The 27,725-nt window shown below is 44.2% G+C and overlaps 1 protein-coding gene across 1 annotated transcript; it reads right to left on the bottom strand.

The window, feature by feature from the left end:
* Window positions 1-1,559: 1,559 nt before the first annotated feature.
* On the bottom strand, window positions 1,560-26,069 carry LOC311246733 (G2/mitotic-specific cyclin-B2-like). Its single transcript, XM_084336956.1, has 8 exons — window positions 25,952-26,069; window positions 23,869-24,090; window positions 22,589-22,750; window positions 20,580-20,816; window positions 15,873-16,013; window positions 12,774-12,884; window positions 11,900-12,011; window positions 1,560-1,654 (listed from the first exon to the last, which is right to left on the bottom strand). Exons 1-7 carry the CDS (start codon window positions 26,051-26,053, stop codon window positions 11,901-11,903), a joined length of 1,086 nt encoding a protein of 361 aa, XP_084193082.1. The 5' UTR covers window positions 26,054-26,069; the 3' UTR covers window positions 1,560-1,654; window position 11,900.
* Between the last annotated feature and the right edge of the window lie 1,656 nt (window positions 26,070-27,725).

Below are 27,725 nucleotides of genomic sequence, written 5' to 3'. Positions count from 1 at the left end.
TGTGAATATGGTCTGTTTGCCGGGATAAACTCTCGAGTAAGTCACTGGCAGAGTGATTATCTTGTCTGAATAGAATCCTCTTACTTGTAGACCTGTCAGTTTCCGACAGGTCACAACTGTGTTTCTTGAAGCCAGTGTTGCGATGTTTAGCTGCACTGGTTCACCCTTTGTGTTGAGGAACGCAAAGGTCGGGGCGGCTACGTGGTGCAGTGGGCAAGGCGCTCACCTCGAATGCTGGAGACGCTGGGTTCGATCCCAGCGCTCCACATTGCTTTCAGTTTAGCTGGTCGTCCGTACTAATACACATTGGCAGTATTAGGGGGTGGGAAACTGATGGGTGGGGATCGGGCGTTGTGGACAGTGACTCCTACAGGTCGGTTGGTGCGCCTGCGCAGTAGAATCAGGAAGTGATGGGGGCGGCGCCCCTCCAAAGCGCAGACCCGACGCTGAAAGATCGCGCCGCGCAGGTGAAAAGATGCGACTGCTGCTACCTCGGGTATCGGAGGGGACTCGTGCTATGTATGGCTTAGTCCACATTGCAGCGGCTTGTGGGAGGCAAGAAACAGCGTTCGAGACAGGGGAGGGTTGAATTGGACGATACGAAATTGGGATGGGAGAAAAATAGAAAAATGGGAGAAAAAGTGGATAAAAAAAAGGAACGCAAAGGTCAATGACATTGTACTCCTACAGAATGATCCCACACCACGTAACCAGTGGAGGATGGCGAAGGTTATCGAAGTTTCTTTCTCCCCCTTATCCTTCTCTATTTCTCTATCTTTCCCTCTCCCTCCAGGCGCAGCCAGTGATTCGTCCTGTGGAGGCCAAGGACCATAGTATTGTAGTTAGCCTTTGTTTTACGTTCTAGGCAGTAAGTTGTCTCCAAGTTATTGTAAGAATCATAAATACAATTGATATGTTTGGTGGGAGTGTACCGTGTTCAAGTTTAAGTTTAAGTATGATGTCATAGTAGACCCGGCTAGAACATTAGCTCTGTCATCAACATTCTGGAACGTTTGTGATTTGTGATGTCATAGCTGAACATTCTAGAACCGCTCCCATCCCGCTATATAAGTGGAGGCTGCGGCACAAACAGTCCTTTCGGGTAGCAGCCACAAGAAGCCACAAGAGTCCCTAATTTCCTCTCGTATTGCATGCAGCCAATAATGGACGTTTTGGGTCGTAAATGTGTGTCGTATGTGTAGGCCCAGGCCATGTAGCTCAGGTGCTAGCTAAAGGCTTGCTAAGCATCAATGATTGACGGCCGTAATGTGCTTGTAGGTTAAGTTCATTGGGTTAACAACATTGCAAAGACATGTGCCACTCGGAGACAAGTAGAGATAATATGGATGTATGTTGTTATGGTTTGATCTGTGATTTATTGTATTTCATGTATGTGTTCACAGTTCTCACGGTTCGGATTAAAATCGGTTCGGTTCGGATTGAAATAAATCCAATCAGTAATATCAAGAACGTGTGCCGTCATCATTGCAGTAGAGGAAGTTACATCAGGCTCGCAGAAGTATCTGGTCATCAGTGCAGTCCAGTATGAGGGATGGAGTCTCAGGATCAAACCGAAGTGGTCCTGCTGTCCTGTGGGTCCTTCAACCCCATCACCAATATGCACCTGCGCATGTTTGAACTGGCTCGGGATCACCTGGAAGAAACAGGCCAGTACGCCTAAATATTAAAGGCAACCAACTTGTGTCTAGCCACACCCCCGCGGCAGCAGCAGAGCGGAGCTCTGCCGCGGCAGCATTATGTAGCAGTAATCCCCCATCTTTTAACATCGACAACTAGCTCAACTGGTAGCGCCGCCTTGCTGTGGATCCTGCGGTCCGTTGGTGACTAGTTCGATTCCCTTCATTTTTTTTTTTTTTAACGTGCATTCTTTCGCCGGTTAAGTTTAGGCATGTTAACTTTAAGCATTCTTTCGGAGTTGGTTATGGTTAAGCATTGTTTCGGAGTTGGTTAAGGTTAGGCGCTGTTAAGGAGTTGGTTAAGGTTAGAAGGGTTACGTTTAGGCGCTGGTTAAGGTTAGAGTTGGTCTTAGAGAATGGCAATAGACAGCCTATTTCCGCGCTGCAGCGGTCACATGGGCGTAGTGGCCAATCAGAGAAACGCTAAACACAAGTTGGTTGCCTAAGATATTCACGCGGCCAGTACAGAGTGGTGAGAGGCATCATCTCTCCGGTGGGTGATGGCTATAAGAGAGGGGAAATTATCACAGAGTAGGCTTACCTGTTGATGGGGGTTGTTGATGGGGGTTGTTGATGGGGACAGTTGGTGTGTATTTATTTAATCTCCCACCTCACGTATTTAGGGTCATATGACCTGGCTTGTGTATCCATACCGAATAGACTTTAAGAGTACCATATGCTGTTAAAGTAGATCCTAATCTCGCATTTTGTATTCATCTTTTTTATTTTGTATGTATTTACTTTTGTATCATCTTTAAATTTTTCTGGGTGGTGCGGGAGGGAGGGATATTCAGTAAGCAAAAACAAAGAACATATGACCATCTGTATACAATATATAAATGTGAATGTAATCTTTGAATAAAAAACGTTTAAAATATATATATAATAAAGATGTGGTGCTTTTTCCTGAACATTCAGATCATTGTACTTAACATTGATGCAATACGAACAAAGCTTGTTTCGAGTTCAGTGATAAGACTTCAGATCATAATTAAACTTCAGTACAGTCGAGAATAACTAGCCCGACAATGTGTCAGCACAAAAGTATTATATTCTATGCAAATGTTGAAATATTATTTACAGCACTGTTGCTTATTTATTCAGAATTATGCAACCATGTATTCTAAACAACTAAAGTTGTTTTGAGGGGAAAATCCATTCAAAGTGTCCTTGCATGATGCAATAGTGGGCTGTAGGATCGTTTAAGTGAATCACATTCACTGCCTCAGGCAAAACTCAACTGCATTGGTTGAGTGTCATAATTGTACAGGTCAAAGTTCAACTTTGACCAAGTGAGCGAACAGTTTGCCACAAGTGGGTGTGTCCTTTTGAAGTGGTGGTGAAAAGAAATCATGCAAATGTGAGCTTCTCATTATAAAGACATTTGGTACACAAATCGTGCAAAAATGCATCTTTCAAAAAATACCATTTCCTCTAAAATAGTGTCATAATTGCAATATCTGTCAAAGAGTAGCAAATTTCCTCAAATTATGCAGCCCTAGTTTAACCAACCCATTGCAAAGGGGGGAGATGTTAATGTGGGATAGGGCTCAATGAGTGATAAGTCATCGAAATAAAAGCATTTACTATACCCATAGTAATATAACTGTACATTCATACTAGGACATCACTGCATTGGCAGGAAAGTTACTATAAAAGAAATCCATAAAATTGTTGCAATTAAAAAATTTAATAGTTTACAGATGTTGCGAGGTAGAAAATATTTCCATCGATTAAAGCTTTTGTTTAACAAAAGAAAATGTAGCCGATACATAAATACAAAAGAAAATTACATATATACAATATTAATCCCCTTGGGGAAATTCAGGGTATCTCGCATAGCTCACACAATATACAGACATTAACAGTTTCTCTGGACAGTCGTTCAGTATGTCTGCATCAAGAGTTAAGCACATGAATTTTCAAGTAAATCATATCTACCAATAAAAACATGAGATAAAAGCAAGTGTATAAAACAGGTATAAAAACAGGTCATGCATGGTCAGTTGACAGAGTGGTGATGTAAATGTTATAAAGTAGCAATTAAAAAAAAAGCATGACTTTACCCTATCAATCAGAATAAATTAAAGATAAATATTTTAGATGTGTCAAAGTGTTCCTCGGCACCAGAACAGTTGAAAACTATTGGTAAAGCAGAGAACATGTCCTCTGTGACAAGTGATTTATCTGAAAGAGGGGAGCAATGCAGTTTTAATTAAGGGCTACTAACACTTTCAGCGCCAGCGGCTTTAGCTATCCTTGTACCTACTGCGCCACCGCTTTAAGAGATAGGGATAGGGATTTTCAGGGCGGCCGGGTAGCACAGCGGACTAAGCGTCCGTCTACCACTGCAGAAACACTGGTATCGAATCCGGCTGTCAGCAGTGCCTCCGGCTTGGCCGGTCGTCGTACTGACTCAATTGGCAGAGTCAGCGGGAGGGAAGCCGGTGGGTGGTAATCTGGTCGTTGTAAACAGCGACTCCTACAGGTCGGTCAGGGCGCCTGCACAGCGAGGGAGGGAAATGGTGAAGGTAGTGTGACCTCCCACGCGTTACACTTCACCAATGAGTCCTCGCTGCCAGGTGAAAGAGGCTGCTGGCTGTCTCCTATGTATCGGAGGAAGCATGTGATAGACTTCAGGACTCCCTAGACCGACCAGTGGGGGGCACATGTGCGCAACGACCAGGAAGGGGAGGGGGGAATTGGCATAACAAGTAAATTGGGATGGGAGGGAAATACAGAAAAGGAGAAAAAGTAGATATAACAAGAGGGATTTTCACTGTGCGTCGCAGTGTTTGGAGGGCTATATCTATGGAGACAATACTATGGCTCATTTAACATTAATTCACATTCGCTCCCCGACACGTCGTGCTGGCGGTGAAGAACGACGAGGAGCTGAACAAACTTCTGAGCGGGGTCACGTTCTCCGAGGGCAGCGTGATTCCGAATATACAAGCTGCCCTTCTCCCCAAGAAGACTAAAAAGGGCTCGAGGGAGAATGCTGCTGCTGCTGATGAAGGCGTCAAGTCTCTACTAAGAATTCTAACTGAATGAGAATTTTTTTATTCAACATGCAGTCTTTAAAATAAAATGTGGTTTTATATGAATATTTGCTTTGCTTCCTCCCAAATGATTTAGCTGTGTCCCTTTTCCAAAATGCCTGGGTGTAATTGTACCCATGTCCCTACCTAGATGGTTAAAATATTAACTTTATTTATAGGCTACTCAAAATAGTATACCTCCAATTCTTATCATGATGAATAACAACTTATTATCTCCTGTCCAGTATACCTCCAATCCTTATCATGATGAACAACAACTTATTATCTCCTGTCCAGTATACCTCCAATCCTTGAAACGATTCAGCATCTTCAACAAATTTTCCATGTACAATATTTATATATTAGGAATTGTGACATTTGCAACCACTTAAGATTCAGTCAGGAACACCTCATTACAATAATTAATCCATTTATAGTGACAAATTGGTTAACTTGTTGCAGTTTATATTATATATAATTATATATATAATTGTATTTGGTAGTATATGCTCTTCCCTCAAGCTGCTCTCAGTGAAAATCCAGAGAGTGCGATGTGATTTAATGTTCTATGCCTTACCTTGACTCTGTATTTTGCTGCAATCTATTTAATATCTGCACTTTTTTGCTCATTGTATGCAATTTTCTTTGCAAATTGTATGCCTTTTTGTACTGCTGTGAAGCACTTTGAACTGCAATTGTATGAAAGGTGCTAAACAAATAAAGTGTATTATTATTATTAAGTCCATCGTTCAACATGTGAAAAAATATTATTTCTCTCATGTATACGTTTGCGTGTTATACCGTGGTGAATATTGTATAGTTTCAGAGTGATCCTGGCAAATTCCTGAGAAGGGCACCATTTGAGCAATATGTGCATTTTGCTAAGAGTTACTCGCCTGGACACGCTACTATTTCCAATTCAAAGGTATATAATAGGTATTATGTTTCATCATGAATGCATTTTTTTTATGCTCCGATCGTCATCACCGGCATTAGTTTAGAATACTACATGCAAGGGGCGGCCGGGTAGCGCAGCGGACTAAGCGTCTGTCTACCACCGCAGACAGTGGGATCGATCCAGCTGCGGTACCTCCGGCTTGGTCGGCCGTCCATACTGACACAATTGGCAGTGTCAGCTGGCGGGAAAGCCGGTGGGGTGGGTCCTGGTCGCTGTAAACAGCGACTCCTACAGTTCGGTCGGGGCGCCTGCACAGCGAGGGAAGGATCTGGGGGAGGTAGTGAGACCCTTCCACACGTTACTCCGCCAGTGAGAGTCTGCGCTGCCAGGTGAAAAGAAGCGGTGGGCTGGCTACACATGTCGGAGGAAGCATGCGATAGTCTCCGCCCTCCCAGACAGACGGTAGGGGGTAGAGTGCGCAACGACCAGGAAGGGGATTGGGAATTGGCATAACGACTTACATTGGGACGGGAGAAAAACGGAAAGAGGGGGGGGGGGGAAATAACAATAATACATGCATTGATCGACATGAAATCATTGGAGGATAGGGCGGCTAAGTGGCGCAGTGGGCAAGGCGCTCGCCACTAACGCAGGAGATGCTGGGATCGAGCCCAGCTCTCGGTGTTGCTTCCGGCTTGGCTGGTCGTTCATACTAATACAATTGGCAGTATTAGGGGGTGGGAAAGCCAGTGGGTGGGGATTGGACGTTGTGGACAGTGACTCCTACAGGTCGGTTGGTGCACCTGTACAGCAGAATCAGGAAGCAACGGGGGGAGCGTGAGCCTCCCACGCGTTACTACTCGCCGCTGAGAGATTGCGCTGTACAGGTGAAAAGATGAGACTGCTGCCTCCTCGTGTACCGGAGGGACACGTGATGCAAGGCTTGGTCCACATTGCAGCCGACCAGTGGGAGGCATGGTCTAACAACGTTCAAGACAGGAGAGGGTAGAATCGGATAATACGAAATTGGGATGGGAGAAAAAGTAGATAAAAAAAAATCATTGGAGGATCAAGGTGGAATTACATTTGATCAGGGGTATTCCAATTGTCTGATCGCGATTTCCAGTATTGGTGTCCATCGGGTCCCCGACATAATGCGGCACAACACATGCATCAAGCGGCCATGGACATGGTCTGGACCAAAATTCCCACCCGGATGGGTTTAGATGCAACAGTGTGAAATAAGGTTTAAAGGGTGGTCGATACTGCGAATGTGGCCGGTATTGCACTCTAGCGATCTCAGAATGATTTCCTATGGTAACACCGAGGTCTGTGAAGTTGCCGTGAACATGTAATGAATAAAGAAATCTGATAAAAGAAAAACGATGGGTCTGGCGCTGAAAGCTTTAACACTTTCAGCGCCAGAGGGCGCTGTGTACCGTGTGGTAAGAATGCCACCGCTTTAAAGTATACAGATACATGGCGGTGTTTGCAGGGCTCAAACTATATTAAATAGCGTTTTGTGCATTTCACTCAAAACCGTGCAGTTTCGGCGACGGGTGGCATAGCGGAGATTGGGCTCGTCACCAATGCAAGAGGCTGCGGTCTCGACTCCCGGAGTCAGCATTGCCTGCGGCTTGGGCCAGTCGTCATACCATCTCAATTGGCAGAGGTAGCGGGTGGAAAGTCGATGGGTGGGGATTGGATGTTGTGGACGCCTGTAGCTGTTCCGCAACCGTTCCTACTTCCGGGGTAGGCCTGATTGGCCCCGACAGGCATGTGACCCGCCGCAGCCCCAGGAGCAAGCGCGCTACTGCTGGAGTTTGCTTCGCCTTTCACATCGCTGCCGTTGGCGAAAGCAGACAAATTAATGACTAATTCGGTCAGAAATAACATAACTAATAACATTAGTAAGCACTGCTTATATGCTTATTATGTCTGCGGGGTACAGTAAACGTTTCTCCCGGTACATTCTGAAGAGCACACCGCTGTATGTTGGAGAACCAGCGGTCTTCCTCACTCGAGTGAGACTAAAGCAGTGCACAGCTCAGCCCTGTGAGACGCTTATGTCTGCGGGGTACAGTAAACGTTTCTCCCGGTACATTCTGAAGAGCACACCGCTGTATGTTGGAGAACCAGCGGTCTTCCTCACTCGAGTGAGACTAAAGCCATGCACAGCTCAGCCCTGTGAGACGCTTATGTCTGCAGGGTACAGTAAACGTTTCTCCCGGTACATTCTGAAGAGCACACCGCTGTATGTTGGAGAACCAGCGGTCTTCCTCACTCGAGTGAGACTAAAGCCGTGCACTGCACAGTCTCAAACAGTGTAACAGTAAGAAGCATTTTGGATAAAAGTATTCTGTACTTCTGTATGACAACAATGTATGCCTTTCAAATGTTAAATGATTAAATGATACACAGCGAAAGCTACGCTCTCGCCTCTCATCCTGCTTTCGCCAAGCGAAGCGAACTCCAGCAGTAGCGCGCTTGCTCCTGGGGCTGCCGCGGGGGGGGGTCACGTGCCTGTCGGGGCCAATCAGGCCTACCCCGGAAGTAGGAACGGTTGCGGAACAGCTACAGGCGTTGTGGACAGCGACTCCTACAGGTCGGTTGGGTGACGCCTGTACAGCAGTCAGTAAGTATCGGGGCAGCGTGAGTCTCCCACACGTTACTCCTCGCCACTGAGACCGCGCTGTCTGGTGAAAAGATGCGACAGGCTGCCTCCTCGTGTACCGGAGGGGACACGTGATGCAAGGCTTCCATCCTCACTACAGCCGACCAGTGGGAGGCATAGTCTAGCAACGCTCAAGACAGGGGAGGAGAGAATTGGCGATACGAAATTGGGGAGAGAAAAAATTGAAAGAGAAAAAGTGGATCAAAAGAAAAACATGCCTGTATCAACAATCAATCTGAAATCAACGCTATGTTATCGGCAGGGCCGGCGCAAGGGGCGTGCGGTCGCACTGGAAATTATTATTATTATTTTTTTTTAAATAAATAGAACGTTAACAATCACTTTCAATCACAGACCTAAAATCTAGTTTTGCTTACATGCTTATATATTTCACATTAGACATGTTTGTAGAATAGTGTAGACACGTGAATGTGTGACTTGTTCCGGGCTCTGCAGATATGCTATTGGTTTCAATGGACCGTTTACTTTTGTGCCCGGCAAAGCATTGTGGGAGGACCAACACTAGGGGGAGTTGGTTGGCGTCGGTAGGGAGATGTGAAGATACCGGTATCCACAAGGGGGTACAGGTACGGGGTCTCTTCAGCGCTATCCACGGCAGCAAGTGGACGTCTTGGACAAGAGCATCCTACTTTTGAAAACGTGAAATACCAAATGTGCATTGGAGCAGAAGAAGCTTATCAATACCAAGTATAGTGATTAGGTTACGCCAAGACGAAGGACGTTCGGCAGATGGACTGTGAACTTAAGATGAACGTTAAAGTGTTGCGTGTTAGAACGTTCAGTCGGGGAGTCAGGCTAGCCATGTCGGCTAGTAGCTTAGCTAAAGGCAGGGACAACTAACAAGAAATGAAAGCGTTAGCTAACCTAGCTAGCTAGCGTTAGCTACATTATCGAACGCTAACGTGTGGCAGATAAACTAGGAATAGACTCTCAAGTTCATCCCAACGGGGGGACAATATCATGGGACTGGTGAACTTTTTCATCTCCACGGTAGGAAAATGCATCGACGTCGTCTCCTTCCTCTTGGACCTCGGGCTGCTTATTGCTTATTCCCAGAGGAAGAGTGCTGCCGAGTGCTTCCGCGTTTTCCCTGATTGGCTGCGACACGCCCCGCGGCAGCCGCAGAGCGGAGCGGCAGAGCTTGCGGCATTATGTAGCCGTAATCCCTGATGATTTTCATTCAACGCTTAGCTCAACTGGCAGCGCTGCGGTCCTGCGGTCCGTTGGTGACAAGTTTTGCCAACCATGAAGCCCATTCATTTTTATTTTGAGCGAAAGAGGAATCCGGCGAGGCAGCTAATGTTACTGAGGCGGATAACGCTAGCAAAGTTAGCACAGGCACACTGTGGGCCAGCCAGTGACTTTGGTGGTGTGTGCTATTGCACAGATGTGTGTCCCGTTCCCGTTTGCACACGCACATAGTAAGCCATCACTGGGAACAGAGGCATAGTGAGGGAAGGGGGGGCTGAGAATATCCGTCTATCTGTGTGTGTCTCTACATCTCTCTCCTGAACCTATTTCATTCAAAAGGAAGATATAAATTATAGCTCAGTAGCTGTAACAGAATTGCATTAACTATTAATTAATTATTATTCAATAGAGTTTCAATTATAACGAATTAAATAATTGTATAAATAATTTTCCATGTTCTGTCATCTAATAATATATTCCATTACCTTTCCTATCTGTATCAAAGTCAAAATGTTGGTATCGTGACAACACTACAACATACAAAAGCAGCTTGACAACCGATATCCTTTGAGTCTAGTAGGCATGGGCCAATGTGTGATTTTGGTGGTATGTGCTATTTGCACAGATGTTTGGCCCTTGGTATGCACACGCACAGTATAATATGCATGTAATAAATAGTTTGTTAATAAACTCTTGTTACTTGAACAATTTTCACTGTGCTCCTAATTTTTTTTTTAGATTTTATTTAGGAGCACATGTGCTCCTTGGGAAAAAGGTTAGTGTAGAGCCCTATATATGGAGACATTAACATGACGTTATCAAACATAAGGACGAAGACTACCAAGACAGCCGCAAAATGGCATATGGTAAGTGTCGACCGTTTTATAATTTTTATCATAAAAATTCAGTGCCCCTGAAATACAAAAAAGCCCTGAAAATCAATTAAGGGGGGCAAAAAAAGCCATGGAAGAAAAAAGTTTATTTCTAACTCTGCTAGGATGTACTCTAAAAAGAATATTCCAATTATCTGATCGCCATTCCAAGTATTGATGTCGATCGTGTTGCCAACATAATCCACCAAAGAACATGAACCGGGAGTGCTTTATTCTCCTCAATCCATGCGTTATAAACGCCTGTCCTGCCCGACAAGGAAAACCCGGACCGGACTTTTTAAATCGACACAGCCCAAGCCAGAGAGTTTCAAAGGATGTGCAATACCGGCAGCAAGGCGGCTGGCGGTGGTATTGGACGTTTGCGATCTCAGACCCATTCCCAATGATAACATCAGGCTCCCTGGATGGATAATCAATGGAAATAGCAAATAAAAGAAATAACGACCAAAACCCGACTATACTGTGTCTGGCGCCGAACGTTCGGCGAGTTAACCCGACTATACTCGGGCACTGAAAGTGTTAACTCATTCATCGCCAACGACGAGTATACTCGTTATAGGCCGCCAATAGTTGGATGCCAACAATGAGTATACTCGTTATTTCTTTTATTCGCTATTTCCATTCATAAATCATCCAGGTAGGCTATGGTACTGTGTGGTACTATGTGTCTGAGATCTCAACGGTCCAATACCGCTGACTGGTGTTATCCGGCCGATGTCGCACTTCCTTTCTGACTATCATTAAAATTCCTCCAGGCGCAGTTTTTGAGTAACGTGGACCGAGGGGTATACCCGATCGCATCGCTTTCGGGACGCCAGATTCATTATGCTGTTGGGGGTTATGGCGTGGGCCAAATGGACATACGACCTAGCAGATGGCAATCAAATAATTGGAATATTCTTTTTAGAGTCTCATCGGCCACAGGTAAGAGCAATTTAATGTAAATTTCAGCTTGGTTGTCTATTGTTTTCATAGCCATCGCCCTGATCAGCGTATGCTGTTGTACTAACGAATGCCGTTATTGACAATCAATTAATCAGAAATGACCCCCCCCTCTCATGCATGCATGATGGGACATAATATACCGATCATATGCATTCGAATTTTTTATTGTAGCGTGTATAGGGACGAAATGTCAATGGATTAAGTATAAATATGCGTCGTGGGCTATTACTAGCCTCCCAGGAATTACCCTAGACTACTCTAAAACCATACTTATATTCACCACGGTATAAAACGAGAAGGTATCACATGTTCAACGATGGATACTCTATGTCAAATGGGCCATAGTATTGCATTATAGCTATAATATTTAAATAGTCCAATGAGTTAAGGGCTACTTAAAAAAAAAGAGATAAGAAATCTTTATTAAATATTTACATGGACCTAAAATCACAAGGCCTATAATAGGCCAACTCCCACGGGGGGGGGGGGGAATCCAATAAAGTGCCAGATCAAATTAAAAATTAAAAGAATGAAGCGACCTCAGGGTTTATCCAGCAGGGCAGCAGCCATGTCCTTGATGAGGGACGACTTGAGCTGAGGAATGAGGCTGATCCTCATCAGTTTGCCGTTTGAGTACTTGTTCTTCACAGCCTGGTTGGAGAGGTGGAGGAGAATTAGACAACAGTCCTTACATGGGTCAACATTAGGGCTGACTTTTGGCATTCAAAAGCTTCGGGGCCGAGATTCGATTTTAATTCGAAGCTTCAAGAAAAAAATATTATTAAATCTTTTTTTTAATGTTGTGGGACTTGTACAGCACTTTGTTCTACTTCGTCAGTGCTGTAAAGTTAAAACCTTTTTAAATCTTAGACAAACAAAACACTTTGCTTTCATGAAATATTGTAAGCAGTCATTTGAGGCTTTATAAAAGCAGCACAATGAACACAAATCTTGATTTTTTTTTTTTTTTATATTCAAATTTTATTTTCCCATTCGAATCCCATACCCATTGAACGAAGCTTCGAAGTATTTAAGACAGCCCTAGTCAACGAAATAATTCATGAGTCATCACAGTCAAAGAGTTCATAGGGCCATGAAACTGCCTCACGATGAGAACCATGTAAACATTCCATTCCCAGTCAAAAGAAAAGGACCAAAAAAATGGACGAGTGGTTTTCAGACTGACGATTTGATACGTTTCTCGTTTGTAGACTGCCGTTCCAAGACACGCCCGACACATCTTTTCCATGGCATAGTCTATACATGGACTTTATTTAACCCCCACCGTTCAGTTTCTCAAAATTACTTTGTTTTGTGTGCATGCGTTAGTGGGCCCATTGCGTTAACATGTTTTTATGAAGCATCATTGATTTGTCATCTCATACAAAGTTACAAAATAAAGAGGAAACGCACCTGGAACTTAGTTTTGCCGTCGTTAACGGTCACCAGGTTCTTGGCGATGTGCTCCATGATGGGCTTCAGGTGGGCCGCGTCATACGTGGAGTAGTGCTTCTGTGTAGGAGACTACAGAGGGAAGATCAGAGTTTATGTTTCGCCTGTTGGATACATATCAGGTTTAAAGCAGAGCATCACATTAACAAAAAAAAACACTGCATCAATATGGTTAATGGCGAGACACTGGTCAAAAAGACCCCATCATACGGGTCTGACGGCCAGATCAAAGTGTAACATCAACTCAAGAAACGACAAACTGGTGAGGGGGGAGTCGTAGTCAAGCTAGGTGCTTGTGGAGAGAAGGATGAGAGAAGCTGGAGGGAGAAGCCCTCCTACCTCCTCTGAGGAGCACCTTCAGCCAGAGAGCGAAGCCCTCCTACCTCCTCTATGAGGAGCACCTTCTCTCTCTCTCAAAATTCAAATAAAACAATCATAAATATAATAATAACTTTCATTTTATATAGCGCCTTTCAGAAGACCCAAGGTCGCTTTACATAGGAAAAAAATAATAATAAACAGTGGACAGACGCAACATACATACAAGTGAGAAATATAAACCTGCATCGGCATGGCACCATCACTTCGTACCAAACGTGCCCGTATTGGATTATTTATGTTGACGAAACTGAGTTATATTCATTAAAGAAAGTTTATTTAAAAAAAAATGTAAATAATAATTTAATCAGATTAATCACTTTATTCAAATTGAGGATTTTTATTTTATGATTATGTCATCGAAAACTTCGATGGTTAAAAAAATTAAAATAAACACATTCGGTACAGCCCTACAAATCGCCTTGGTCAATCCTTTCTGCCAGCAGCCAACAGGCTCCACAACTGTGGGCAAGGACTGAACTGGCCAACTGCTGGAGAACCATTTTACGAACCCTGCATGGACTGGCTTTTATCTACTGAACCCTGCATGGACACCGGCACATAGTGTAATTTACTAATTTCCATTGATACAGACGTTCCAGCAGACCAGAGCCAACCCAATTTATTTTCTTCCAATTCATATGGCATCTTGTTCTTTACCTTCTGTTACAATATTTTTATTCTCCATTTTATTGTTAGACATTAACCTGTCTGTACATCGCCTACCCCCCCCATGCTGCCATGACATCTGAATTTCCTCAGTGTGATAAAAAAAACATCTCATCTCAAGTCAAATTGAAGCACAACTTTACACGCTCATGACATTTTTGTATAAGGAAGTTGCATTGTTCATTTCAATACCTGTAATAGTACAGTAGTCCACGCACACGTGTGCATTCAGTTAAGTTGGAATATGACTAATAACAGTTCAGTTTGTCAGGTACATGCAACACAGATTACAGTGTTTACATCTGTCTGCTTGAGAAAATACCATGTTCTGCAATAAAAATTATTGAAGTGAGATGAACAGACTGAACTTTATTTTATTAGATAAAACATGTTGACAGTTTTACTTTGCAGTATTAATATTGCAATACTCAGCACATCACAATACTATCGTATCGTGAGGCCTCTGGTGATTCCCACCCCTAATAGCTAGGGATGGGTACCGAATCCGGTACTTAAAAGGGTATCGACCGAATCACGCAAGATCCACCGGTATAAAGTCCGATGACCTCAACGTTTCGTTTACCGCAAAACGAAACCTATGAAGTGTGCCGCACGTTCACGTCAACAACATACACTACCTTGAATTGATGAAACAAAAAAGCAGTCGGGGCAATGGCAAGCTGAAAACGGTTGTGGTTGCAAAGCTAGATGCAGACAACACTTGCTGCAATATTATATATTAACAAATTGTTCTAAATAAATTAGTAATAATAGTTTAGACACAATTTTTTGTATAGAACTGAGGTAAGTAGATTTTAGTACCGGAAAAGGGTAGTGTTGGGTACCGGTATCGATTCACAGGTACCGGTGGCGGTGGTCCGGTACTAGGGATGCCCCGATCGATCGGCCAGCGATCGGTATTGGCCGATATCCAGTATAAATATGAGATCGGTGAATTCCGATAATGCTTTATTTTTGCCGATCGATGACACGCGCAAAAAACATGATCCAATTCTCAGCGGAGTTCTCACTCTCTCTTCTCTCACAGCTGCTGCACGTCTTGCCCCTCCTCCTCCCCCTCAAAGACCCGTCATGTCAACAAACCCTTGCAGCAAGAGTCGAGTGCATGAGCAGCTCAGAGCTCCTCTTTCAACATAACAAGCATTAAACAAAATGGCCCAGTCGACTACCGTAATTCCTCTAATAGTAACCCCGGCTTGTATTTGTTTCAACTGTAGCGGGTACCAGGCTTGTATTAGGAGGAGGCCTGTATAAGAGGGAGGCCTATCTTTCAAATATAGAAAATAAAGGAACCCATTTCTAACTGGGTGCATTACTGGCCGAAGGCGTTAGAATACCATCTGCCAGCTTAGACACTCAGAACAGTATGAATGAATCTTTTAATAAATGAGAAGCAAGTTTCGATTTTTTTATGTTAAATATTTTTTTAAATAAAAAAAACAACGTATATCGAACCGAACCGAAAACAGTTAGCCCAAAACCGTGATACAAACCGAACCGTCGATGTTGTGAACTGTTCCACCTAGGGATGCTCGATATTGGCTTTTTTACCGATACCGATATTCCGATATTGTCCAACTCTTAATTTCGATACTGATACCAATATCAACCGATACCGATATATGCAGGGTTTCCCCCCAAAAAAACTGAATAATTTCAGGTAATTAATAATTTCACTGGATGCATTCAAAAGGCTTTCTAAATGTAAGCATTATCTGTGCAAAATATGATAATTAAAAAAGTAAAAATTAACATTACATATCTCTTGTTGAATTAAACCAACATGCATACTTTTGACAATAAATAAAATAAGAATTGGTTCTTACTTGCTTGCCTGGGTAAATAAAGGTTAAATAAATGTAAAAAAAAAAGAAAAAAAAAATATATCTCGATACCGATATTTTCCGATATCACATTTTACTGCCGATATCGGCCGATAATATCGGTCGGCCGATAATATCGGACATCCCTAGTTCCACCCCTACGTCTTACCCATGGCAGCTCGTCAAGCAGCAGCTGGGACAGGCACAGGGAGGCAGCAGCGATCTCAGAGGGGTGGTAGTGCACCATGTCGTAGTCCAGGAGAGTCAACTCCATCAGATACTTGGCCAGAGTGTGCCTCTCTGTGTCAGCCTAACAGACAAGAAAACAAAACTTAAGATACAGAACTACATTTAAACGCTCGGCCGCCATCCGCCTGGCAGGTTAGGAAATCATTTCCCCAGGATATATTTACTGAAAATGCATCACGGTAACCCAATCCCATTTCAAGAACCAATCTTTGCAATTGGCATAAAAAGTATTTACATTTTTAACCTCCCGGCCCCGGGCACTCTTGAAGACGATTTGCCCACCGGTGCGACGAGTCACTTTGCAGACCTCTAGCAGCTCGGGTGCGATTTTTTTAAATACAATATATATATAGAATTAAAGCCCCATTTGTTGCCTGTCAATTGCCGTTTAAGGCTACAAAATCTGTTCAGTGTTTCGAGTTACATGCCGATATGTGAGGCGTGCGCCAAAGTACACGGCAGACTTTTCCCCCCCTTCCCGAGTACCACCCCCGACGCTCAGTCAATCATTTGGCGATCTCAAAAATAACCAATGAGTGGCTTTCCAATGATACCGCACGTGGGTGTCTGCGAATCAGGGATCTATGTGAAGCCACGAGCGAAATAAACTCATTTCTGAATGGATTTTTATGAAATTTGGACATGTACTACATAAGACTTCAGGCTATGGACCCAGGGTGTACTCCAGCTCATACCAATTTTTTTTGGAAATACTATATGTTACAAAGGGTCAGATTAAACCGAATATATATATTTATTGCCTGAGATCCCATGTATAATATTTGTATATCGTTTGATATCCCTTGTGTATTCTTTGTACATATATACGGAATATCCCTTTACCTGCTACAGGACAGACCATAATATTCGTTCTCCTATTGGAAGCGATCCCCTAGGCGCCAATGACTTACCCCCTAGACCCGACTTGAAAGGTGCCGACGAACATGTCCCAACTAGCCCCGGTTCCGCGTAGGAATACGGCTACCGAAATACGAATGGTACTATTTGTTCACCGTGCACATAAATAGGGCGCAAGAAATGTAGAACTCCTCTTAGTCCCTTGTCCCGTTCAGTCTCGTTCAGTTCCAGTTATCCAAGTGACGTCTCTCCCCACTACGCAACGTGGGCAGAGTAGGGCTCGCATCGCCCCAAGATAGAGTCTCGTGTTATCCTAATAAGTTTGTTTAACGTATCGTTCGCTATTTATTAGTAAACCTTCATTACGAGTCAAAGACCACGTGAACTGGGTAATTGTGCGTCTACATAGAGCATTTATTGCCGCATACTAATAGGATAGTAACGTCAAGTTCAACCGTGCACTACCGCGCACCACGGAGGATATCTACACCGGACCAGCAGAGCCACCTTCCGGCAAGGATTATTATTCTTCATTGCTTTGACCAAGCTGCTGGAGCAGAGAACCGCCTACCCCACTGCTACTGTGGGATCTACACCTGCCCGTGAGACCATCACTCGAGCACGTCTCTGTCGTACCAGAGGCTCCACGGCTTTCATCTGCGCGGAGCGCACCCTGGGATTACCACTGCCTTTCCCCGCTGACTCGGAGCAATATACCGTCTCCACAGGTGCCTATTGAAGCTCCCTTTGGAGCCATTGACTTTCATAGAGCATTGCCTCCCCCTGCTGGCTTACAACCGGTAGTACACCCCTTCCCAGAATATCCCTAGATCTAATTACTTAATATTCATTATTGATTTGCCTGCACATTCTTTGCCTTATAAGCGCATCTAAAGTGAACAAAGTAATGTAATATCATATTCTTAATGTAATAAATATTATAAACGAGTATTTGTGTGGAAACCTGTTATTGTGGAAGTGTTGTCATCTAATATACCTTTGTACGGTATTGGCCAGTAATGTACAAGACGGTAGTAGTTTAATGATACTAATACTTGATTAATACAGTCAGGGAATTGTACCCCTCAGTTACACTATATTTGGATATTGCAACGACTACAGAAAAACATGAGTAACAAGTTTCTACAACTCAAGTTCAGACCTATGTTACTCCATTTCATTAGCACTGAAGTGAATTTTCTTTATTGTATCAGAAACTTCAGAATGTTATCTTTCAAAAGAGACCAGGCTTATGCATGTGCTATAAGTATAAAGTATAGTATTTTAGTTTGCAAAAAAAGTATGCAGTCTTCAAATTGCCACTTTTTGGGGCACCTGTTAAGAGGTTAAAAGAAACCTTAATGGTCCGGAAGTGGGGACCACCTTTTAACAGTAGAACAGCTGGCCCAGCGCCGCTCTGTGCTCCACGGCCTCAGACACCATCCCTCCCTACTCTTAAGGAACACTCCAACATTTTGGGAAATTAGCTTATTTGCCATCTACATTGAGTTAGACAAGAAGATGCATACCTTTTTCTTCTCCGTGCATGCAGTAGGAGTAGGAAGACGTTGGGAACTAGGCTAATGGAGGAACCTACTTCCAGTGACTGACTGTAAGCTAGGCTAACGGTGCGCGTCTTCCTACTACATGCAGAGAAGAAAAAGGTATGCATCTTAACACTCCAACATTTTGGGAACCCTGGAGTTAGACAAGAATATACATACCTTTTTCTTCTCTGTGCATGCAGTAGGAGTAGGAAGACTTGGGAGCTAGGCTAATGGGGGAACCTACTTCAGTCAGTGCACGTCTTCCTACTACATGCACAAAAGAAAAAGGTATGCCTCTTGTCCAACTCCAGGGTAGATGGCAAATAAGCTAATTTCCCAAAATGTTGGAGTGTCCCTTTAACTCTGGCCCTGTGTGTGTTCCTGTATAATCGAATGCATAGGTGTCAAACTCATGGCCCGCGGGCCAAATGTGGCCCGCCACGTCATTTGATGTGGCCCCCAAGAGCTCTGGTAAAAAAATAAAAAAAAAATTAACATTAAAAAAATAAAAATAGCGGCGTTAAAATAATTGTGGTTTAATGAGTTAATAAAGCTTTAACTTTGACAGCCTTAGTTATTACACATACATTTATGTTGAACATCTGAGGTATTGATGAAGTAACAAAGGAAAAAAGCCAAAAGCACTTACTCCTCAGACACTTTGACAATTTTACAGCCCAAAATACAAAAAAGATCCAGGCGGAATAGGTAACAAAGGGTTGAAGAAATATTGTCTGAACTGTCAGATGCAAACTGGCTGCGTGACATAACGAGCCTCTCGCTCAATTGAATAAGAACTGAGACAACCCTTATTTTGTTATTTTTGAGTAGTTACAGTTGTGTGTTCATGCAGACACATAATAGCAATTTCATTACGAATTGAAAATAGTGGACCCTGATGTAAACAAGTCGAAAGTCTCTCTGGTCTGCATCCCCTTAACAATTGTGTGTATTGAGCTGTACTGTACTGTACCCATTCTGCAATCTGTTAATTAAACTATCTTCCATTAGTTGGATGTATGGCCTCTGCAAGGTTGTGTGCAGCAATTTGTTTTTGTAACATCTGCTACATCTGTCCCACGTGTTCTTTGCAGCTCAGTTGTTAGTTCTGCCCCTCTTGACTGTGACAAAAAGGTTTTGAACAAACTTAATGCCTACAATTATTCTTTAACCCCTTAAGCCTGACGGGTCGGGTACCGGTCCCAAAATGACATGGCATGAATCAATCTCTCTAGACTATGACAATGCTGCGTCCTCCCCCCCCCCAATGTATCCAAGAGTAAAGACCATAATACTGTCAAAAGAGCAGTCAGTGTATATTTTCAACAATAAGTTCGTTTAGCGTTAGTGAGAATGAGTTTATAATTTAGCGAATATCCGCCATTTTGATTTAGGCGCCGGTTGTAGTCATATGAGGAGAGGGCATCCAGAGCTCTCAATGAGCGTTGACATTTTGAAAACGAACTTTCCCAGACGATTCCAGCAAGCAAATTTGTCCTTTGGTTCATTACAATTTACTCAAGAATAGTGACTCACAGAATATTTATTTACACTAGACACATTCCATGAGGTCCATAGAAGTCCCTAGATAAGAACATGCAAATGGACCTTGTAGAAGTGGAGCAGTCTTCCATTTACTTGGGTATGTACTTTTAGACGAATTTTCTGAAAATATGGCTAGGGCTCAAGTGGTTAAGTTGAGCTGAAGTTTTTTTAAACAGTTTGCCCCCCCCCCCTCACACAGTTACAAAAACACCACTTGGTTCCGTTAGAACGGTCTCCCCTACATTCTGACACTGGGATTGGCATTCTATGGTGTGGGTCAAGAATACAAACCCAGAATGAGACCGCACTGCCCTGGTTGAGATAAGCTAACTTTTTTCAGCATTTATTTGATTAAATTCCAATATTGCAGAAGTCTAAATTCAGGAAAAATAATGAATAATTGTTCTAAGTTTGAAATTATAAAAACAAAATCTAAACAGGCAGGGATTAGGAATGCCTGTGTGAGCGTATGCACGGCGCATTAATGAATTAAGACAACACGCATGCCAAGACACACCTTGCGTTTCGCCATACAATAACAAGCTCAATGGCCACCGTTGTCATGTAGGGATAAACCCGCTATTTTGATCACAATCACCAGTTGTTGCGCAACTCCGGGCATCTGCAAGCGAATAACACGAACGGTGCCATGAACCGCTCCATTTACAAAGACTCACATTTCCCGCCTTGGAAGCTCGTCGGAGGAAGTGCACCGGAAGAGGGCGCCCGAGCTCGAAGTTGAGGCCCTTCAGGATCAACTGCTCCATGACGAGGATCTGGGCCTTTGAAAAGGCGTTGTCGGTGATGTAGGCAAAGTCTCCGATCTCCGGGTGAAACATCTCCTCGTACTTGGAAGCCAACCACATGGAGGTCACGCCGACCAGCTGCAGCTTCTTACGTGTGACCGGCTGAATCTGAAGTACATGGGAGGGGGGGTAAGAGACGTTACCGGATTTCAAAGGCTGTAGCAGCTCTCTTCAGGCTAGAAATATAGCAAGTTTAAAGGGGAACTATTTTGCCATTTTTCTCACTAGTTGGGCAATTTTACACTATTCCTGTGAGTCTATGGAACACATCTGTACGCCCCCCCCCCCCCCCCCCACCAATATAAAAGTCATATTTTTAATCAACTTTCTGCCCTGCCAGATTCCAAGTTGTTTGGCTGGGCTCCGCCCATACTCGCAATGCACTTTGAGTGACAGTCACCCACTTGCACTGGCAGAAAACTTTGGGGGAGAGAGGGAGAGAGATCACTCCGAGAGAGCGTGTGAGCGGCTCAAGTGTATGCGTCAAAAGCAGGGGGAGACAGGAGAGATCGCTCTGAGAATCTCACCATATGACTCGCTCTCCCTCTTTTGAGGAAGTGCAAATGTCTGATAGGGAAACCCTTCCGCATTATTTCTACTCGCTCCATTTGATCATAATTTCAACGTATCAGTTGATTGTGGGCGGGCGGTGGCAGATCAGCGCATATTCACGTCAGCGAGAGAGTCAATTCTGAATGGCTTGGTTTAGTGGGAGAGGATCTTGTCTCAACTGAACTGGAGGAATGGGACTGAATGAGAATTTCACATCTAGTCAGTGTTGGTACAACCCCACATTGCTAGAAAACAATGCAAACCACTGGAAAAGGCCATTTATAAGATAGGGGACCTTTAAGGTACATTATACTATAGTGAAATGCTTGGTTATGTTGGAGCCGATAAATATAGATAAAAATATGGTGTAATGTTTAAAAAGTGAATCTTTAAGGTGAATGTTTAGAGTGTGCATTTGGATGTCATGTGCAATGAGTGTAGAATGGATGAGTTAGTGGGCGGCTACGTGGCGTAGTGGGCAAGGCGCTCGCCACGAATGACGGAGACGCTGGGCTTGCCTGTTCGAGCCCAGCGCTCCACATTGCTTTCAGTTTAGCTGGCCGTCCGTACTAATACACATTGGCCGTATTAGGGGGTGGGAAACTGATGGGTGGGGATCGGGCGTTGTGGACAGCGACTCCTACAGGTCGGTTGGTGCGCCTGCGCAGTAGAATCAGGAAGTGTCGGGGGCAGCGTGAGCCTCCCAAGCGTTACTCGTCGCCACTGAGAGATCGAGCTGCGCAGGTGAAAAGATGAGACTGCCGTTACCTCAAGTACCAGAGGGGACTTGTGCTATGTATGACTTAGTCCACATTGCAGCCGGCTTGTGGGAGGCAAGAAACAGCGTTCGTGACAGGGGAGGGTTGAATTGGATGATACGAAATTGGGATGGGAGAAAATATAGAAAATGGGAGAAAAAGTAGATAAAAAAAATGTATGAGTTAGTGTTACATATAGTCCACATTGAGCAGCCCAGTGGCCTGGGGATAGAAGCTCCTTTCGAGTCCCTGTACTGGCCATGAGACTATTATTATATGAAACTAGATGAGCTTAGAACACCATGATGGAAGTTTATGATAGCCACTTGCCATGCTCAAATTAGGTCTTATACGCTGTTGCAGCCGCCTCCATTCAAAAGGCGTGTGTGCCTGACAGAACAAGTGCAACTTCTAAACTGAAGAACCAAACACATCGCTTCACATTACGTTTAAAGGTCAAGAGTTACTTTGTTAAAATAAAAATTTAAGTTAAAAAAGAAAAAAAGTTACTTTGCATCATTCCATAAAAAAAAAGGCATTGAAATGGGGAGATTGTCAAAAGGTTCTGACCTGAAGAAATCGATCAATGATGGCAACAGTGAGATACAAGGTCTCCTGCAGCAGCTGGAACCTGGAGTGAACCTGGACCAGCCAGTCAATGAGGAGCGCTCGCATGCGCCCCGTTATCTCGTAATCCTGCTGCATGTATTTGGGTTTCACGGCCTGCTGAACCTGGACACAAAAGGTTGTGGCACAGAACTCATTACAGACGTGTGACACAGGGTTCCCACAGAGTGCAAAATGAAATTAAAGTACCATTTTCATTTTAAAAGGATACAATAGACTTTTAAATGCTGTTTTTATATTTAAAAAAAAATCTGATCCAATATTTATCATAATGGCTTAAAACCAATTTCACACAATTAGTTACTGTAAATAAAAAATATATTTCTTGATTCAGAACCATTTTATCATGGATGAACAAACTTTCAATGCGATTGGTTGATTAGAATTTCAAGGACTTTCCAGGCCTAGACTTTTGTCAAAAATCAAGCACTAAAGGACCTTGTGTGAACCCTGGTGACAGAAAGCAAGGCAGCACAACCTAGTAGGATCCGATCCAGCAGACTGGATGCCATTCCTATACACCAAGCTTTGCACCATTCCAACACCGTGGAAGTTGCAATATTCAGCGTTTGTTTTGTAAAGTACCATCTATAAACCCAGCACTGCTCGCATACGACTCATCCTCAAAACGGAGCTACGTAATCAGACACTCGACGCGTTTGCAGGACACATGTCATGCCAAAGTACAAGACCTGGCATGAAACTCCAATCAGGGAAACCGATCTGCATGGCACAGATTACATAGCTCCCATTTGAGGAAAAGCCATAATGCAAACAGTGCAAAGATGATAAACAAAGAACTTTACAAAACGATCAACTGAATATTGCAACTTTGCAGCATTGACAAAAGGTATTGTAAATGAGAAAGCCAGAAAGTCATTTAACTTTACATTTCACACACAATAGCACACATCACAAAATCTTGTGTTAATTACAGGTCAATGAAATGATAGGTAGCAGTCCCTATAAAACAGGTATTGCCACCCCCCCCCCCCCCCCCACATTAACAAATAACTGCCAATACTAAACCAATAAGTGTGCAAAACTGAGATTATGTGCAAAATAATTAAAGCATCATTATTGGCGTTATCTTTTCCTTTTAGTGCTGCTTAAAAAGAAAAAACACATATTGTCCAATTAGATTGAAATTTTATAAAATACCCACACAGTAATCAAATGTCACAACTTTCAGGGTCAACGGGACAAAGTGCCAATTGAATTACCTCTAGTACCCGCAGGTAGGCATAGATGTCGTTCACATATTCAGAGCACAGATGTGGCATGTCTGAATCACCCTCATCAATGTCGTCCATGGTGAGGAGTGTCTCGGAGAAAGCCTGGCAGAGTTTGTCCGTTTTAATAGAGACATTAGGTGGCTCTTCTGGCACGAGAGGGAGGGGAACTTGAAACACTGGTCGACTGATGGGCTTGACTGGTCCAGAGATCTGTAGAAACAGTGACATCAGTTTGCATTTTGTACTTAAAGTCGTACCTTGGTTGACTTTATTTTTACTGCATGAAGCACATTCTAAGGGGGCTCATACAGAACCAAGCATTTCACTGTAATGTGCATGTACTTTATACGTGACAAATGAAACTTTAAACGTAACGTTATAAAGCTCATAGCCTCAGCCAAAGCCTCCACCTGCTCACTTGACCCCATGCCTACCACCCTGGTCAAGATCTGCCTCCCTGCTCTCTGCCCCACCATGGTCAACATCATCAACTCCTCATTTGAATCTGGTCTCGTCCCCCCCTGCTTCAAAACAGCCTCCGTAACCCCCATCATTAAGAAACCCGGCCTCGACCCAGACGAGCTAAACAACTTCCGTCCGATCTCCAACCTTCCTTTCCTTAGCAAAATCTTGGAAAGAGCAGTGGCCGCCCAACTCCAACAATTACATGTCCAACCATGAGCTCTATGAGCCTTTTCAATCCGGCTTCAGAACTCAACACAGCACAGAGACCGCCCTCATCAAAATTACCAACGACCTCCTCCTTGCAGCTGACTCTGGCCACATAAGCATCCTCATCCTCCTTGACCTTTCTGCAGCATTCGACACAGTCTCCCACTCCATCCTCCTCAACCGCCTATCCAACAACCTCGGCATCACTGGCTCAGCACTCTCCTGGTTTCAATCCTACCTCACCACCCGGACACAGTTCATCACCATCGGCGACTCCAGTTCCACCCCGGCCCCAGTCAACCAAGGCGTCCCACAAGGCTCCGTACTTGGCCCAATCCTATTCACCATCTACATGCTCCCCCTTGGTCAGATCATCTGCCGCCATGGCCTCAACTTCCACTCCTATGCCGACGACACTCAACTCTACCTCTCCACCAAACCATCCACCCATCTCCCCCCACACTCCCTTATCAACTGTCTGCACGAAATAAAAACCTGGATGTCATCTAATTTCCTCAAGCTCAACAACAATAAAACCGAGCTCATGGACTTGTGGCACCCAAGGCCCTGCTCCGGAAGGTTGGGGATCTCACCCTCAACATTGACGGCTGCTCCATCTCCCCATCCCCTAAGGTCCGCAACCTGGGCGTTATCCTGGACTCCACCCTTTCCTATCAATCCCATGTAAATTCCCTCACCAAATCCGCCTTCTTTCACCTCCGAAACATTTCCAGACTCCGACCATCACTTTCCGACACCACAGCTGAGACCCTCATCCACGCCTTCGTCACCTCCCGCCTGGACTACTGCAACGGGGTCCTGTCCGGGGTCCCAAGCAAAACCCTGGACAGGCTCCAGTATGTTCAAAATTCAGCTGCCAGGGTTCTAACCCGCACCAAACCCTGGCAGCACATCACCCCCATCCTCATCCAGCTCCACTCGCTCCCCATCAAATCCCGCATCACCTACAAAACCCTCCTGCTCACCTACAAATCCCTTCACGCCCTGGCACCTCAGTACCTCACTGACCTCCTCCACCCCTACACTCAGTCACGGTCCCTGCGATCCACGGACACTGGTCAGCTCTCCATCCCCCGAACCAGACTGCGGACGTTCGGGGACAGAGCTTTCAGTGTGGCAGCTCCCACCCTCTGGAACTCCCTCCCCGCAGAACTCCGCACCACCCCAACTCTGGACTCATTTAAAAAACTGCTCAAAACCCACCTCTTCAACCTGGCCTTCAACCCCTAACTTTCTCACTTTATATGTATGTGTTGTGTCTGTCCACTATGTTTGTTGACTTGTTATTCCCCCCCCCCCCCCTTATGTAAAGCGACCTTGGGTCCTCTGAAAGGCGCTATATAAAACGAAGTATTATCATTATTATTACTCTACTCACACTAAAGGCGACCTTTGTTTGTACCGCCATGAAGTTACTGGGCACGTTGGAGATTTCCCCAAGGACACCCCTCTTCGCTCGACGAACAGTGACTTTACTCATCTGTGCTGGGTTTTCGTTAACCTGCGACAAACAAAAAGATAAGATAAGATATTCCTTTATTGATCCCCTTGGGGAAATTCGTGACACATACAGCTCAACGTCTCATTAATAACACCACCACATCACAATCATTACATTTTTACAGTAACAATGGCACAGCATAAATTCAACAGACATGTACATACTCAAAGCATTCAAGAATAATGCCGATATTTGCATGTCAGAAGCAGCACATAACTTGAAAAGCAAGCAACAAATATAGCTCTATTGAAGAGCTGCTTGTATAATGCATACAAAGCTCATCAAGAGCTAGCAACGATGTACGAAGTATGTATCGTCACTAAAAACAAAAGCCATCATCAACTAGAAGCTAACGTTAGCCAGCAAGCTGCAGCCTGCTACAGTTAGAAGCTAACGTTAGCCAGCAAGCTGCAGCCTGCTACAGTTAGAAGCTAACGTTAGCCAGCAAGATGCAGCCTGCTACAGTTAGAAGCTAACGTTAGCCAGCGAGCAGCAGCCTGTTACAGTTAGAAGCTAACGTTATCCAGCCTGCAGCAGCCTGCTACAGTTAGAAGCTAACGTTAGCCAGCGAGCAGCAGCCTGTTACAGTTAGAAGCTAACGTTAGCCAGCGAGCAGCAGCCTGTTACAGTTAGAAGCTAACGTTATCCAGCCTGCAGCAGCCTGCTACAGTTAGAAGCTAACGTTAGCCAGCGAGCAGCAGCCTGCTACAGTTAGAAGCGAACGTTAGCCAGCAAGCAGCAGCCTGCTACAGTTAGAAGCTAACGTTATCCAGCCTGCAGCAGCCTGCTACAGTTAGAAGCTAACGTTAGCCAGCAAGCTGCAGCCTGCTACAGTTAGAAGCTAACGTTAGCCAGCGAGCAGCAGCCTGTTAGTTAGAAGCTAACGTTAGCCAGCAAGCTGCAGCCTGCTACAGTTAGAAGCTAACGTTAGCCAGCGAGCAGCAGCCTGCTACAGTTAGAAGCGAACGTTAGCCAGCGAGCAGCAGCCTGCTACAGTTAGAAGCTAACGTTAGCCAGCGAGCAGCAGCCTGTTAGTTAGAAGCTAACGTTAGCCAGAAAGCTGCAGCCTGCTACAGTTAGAAGCTAACGTTAGCCAGCAAGCTGCAGCCTGCTACAGTTAGAAGCCAACGTTAGCCAGCCTGCTGCAGCCTGCTACAGTTAGAAGATAACTTTAGCCAGTAAGCTGCAGCTGTTCAGTTAGAAGCTAACGCAGGTAGAAGCAAATACAGCAATACAACAATACTTAGTACTTACCACAGGCCGAGTTGACAAAGACGACATGCTTATCGTTGATATGCCACGTCGTACGATGCTTTTAGACAAACGTAAATTAAATAGTTAGCGTAACTCATGTAAACAAAACAACTGACATGGAACCAGATTACATGTTTAAATACTGCTCCACCCAATCTCATTGGATACGGCGTAAAACAATGCACGGTTTCCGTCGGTTGGCAACCAATGAAATTGTGTGGAATCTTCTTCTTTCGTCAAGGTTTATTACGACAGACTAAGGCGCTTTGTGGCGCATTGCTGCCTCTCTCCGGCTGGAATGAGTACTACTCCGTAATTAGATTAGATTAGATTGTACTTTATTGTCATTATTTGCATACTACAACGAGATTTGGGACTCACATTTTTAAGGTGCAGT

The sequence above is a fragment of the Notolepis coatsorum genome (genome assembly GCF_963971535.1).
Source record: "Notolepis coatsorum genome assembly, chromosome: 2".
NCBI lineage: Eukaryota > Metazoa > Chordata > Actinopteri > Aulopiformes > Paralepididae > Notolepis > Notolepis coatsorum.
This window is presented reverse-complemented; position numbering and strand designations above follow the sequence as displayed.

What these genes read in the sequence shown, in the direction of transcription:
- LOC311246733 (XM_084336956.1), bottom strand. Translation starts at nt 26,053, where the DNA reads ATGAGTAAAGTCACTGTTCGTCGAGCGAAGAGGGGTGTCCTTGGGGAA. An exon ending in AAACAAAGGTCGCCTTTAGT is followed by an intron (nt 24,091 to 25,951) that starts GTGAGTAGAGTA and finishes CTGTTTCTACAG; the next exon opens with ATCTCTGGACCAGTCAAGCC. An exon ending in TGCTTGACGAGCTGCCATGG is followed by an intron (nt 12,885 to 15,872) that starts GTAAGACGTAGG and finishes TTCCCTCTGTAG; the next exon opens with TCTCCTACACAGAAGCACTA.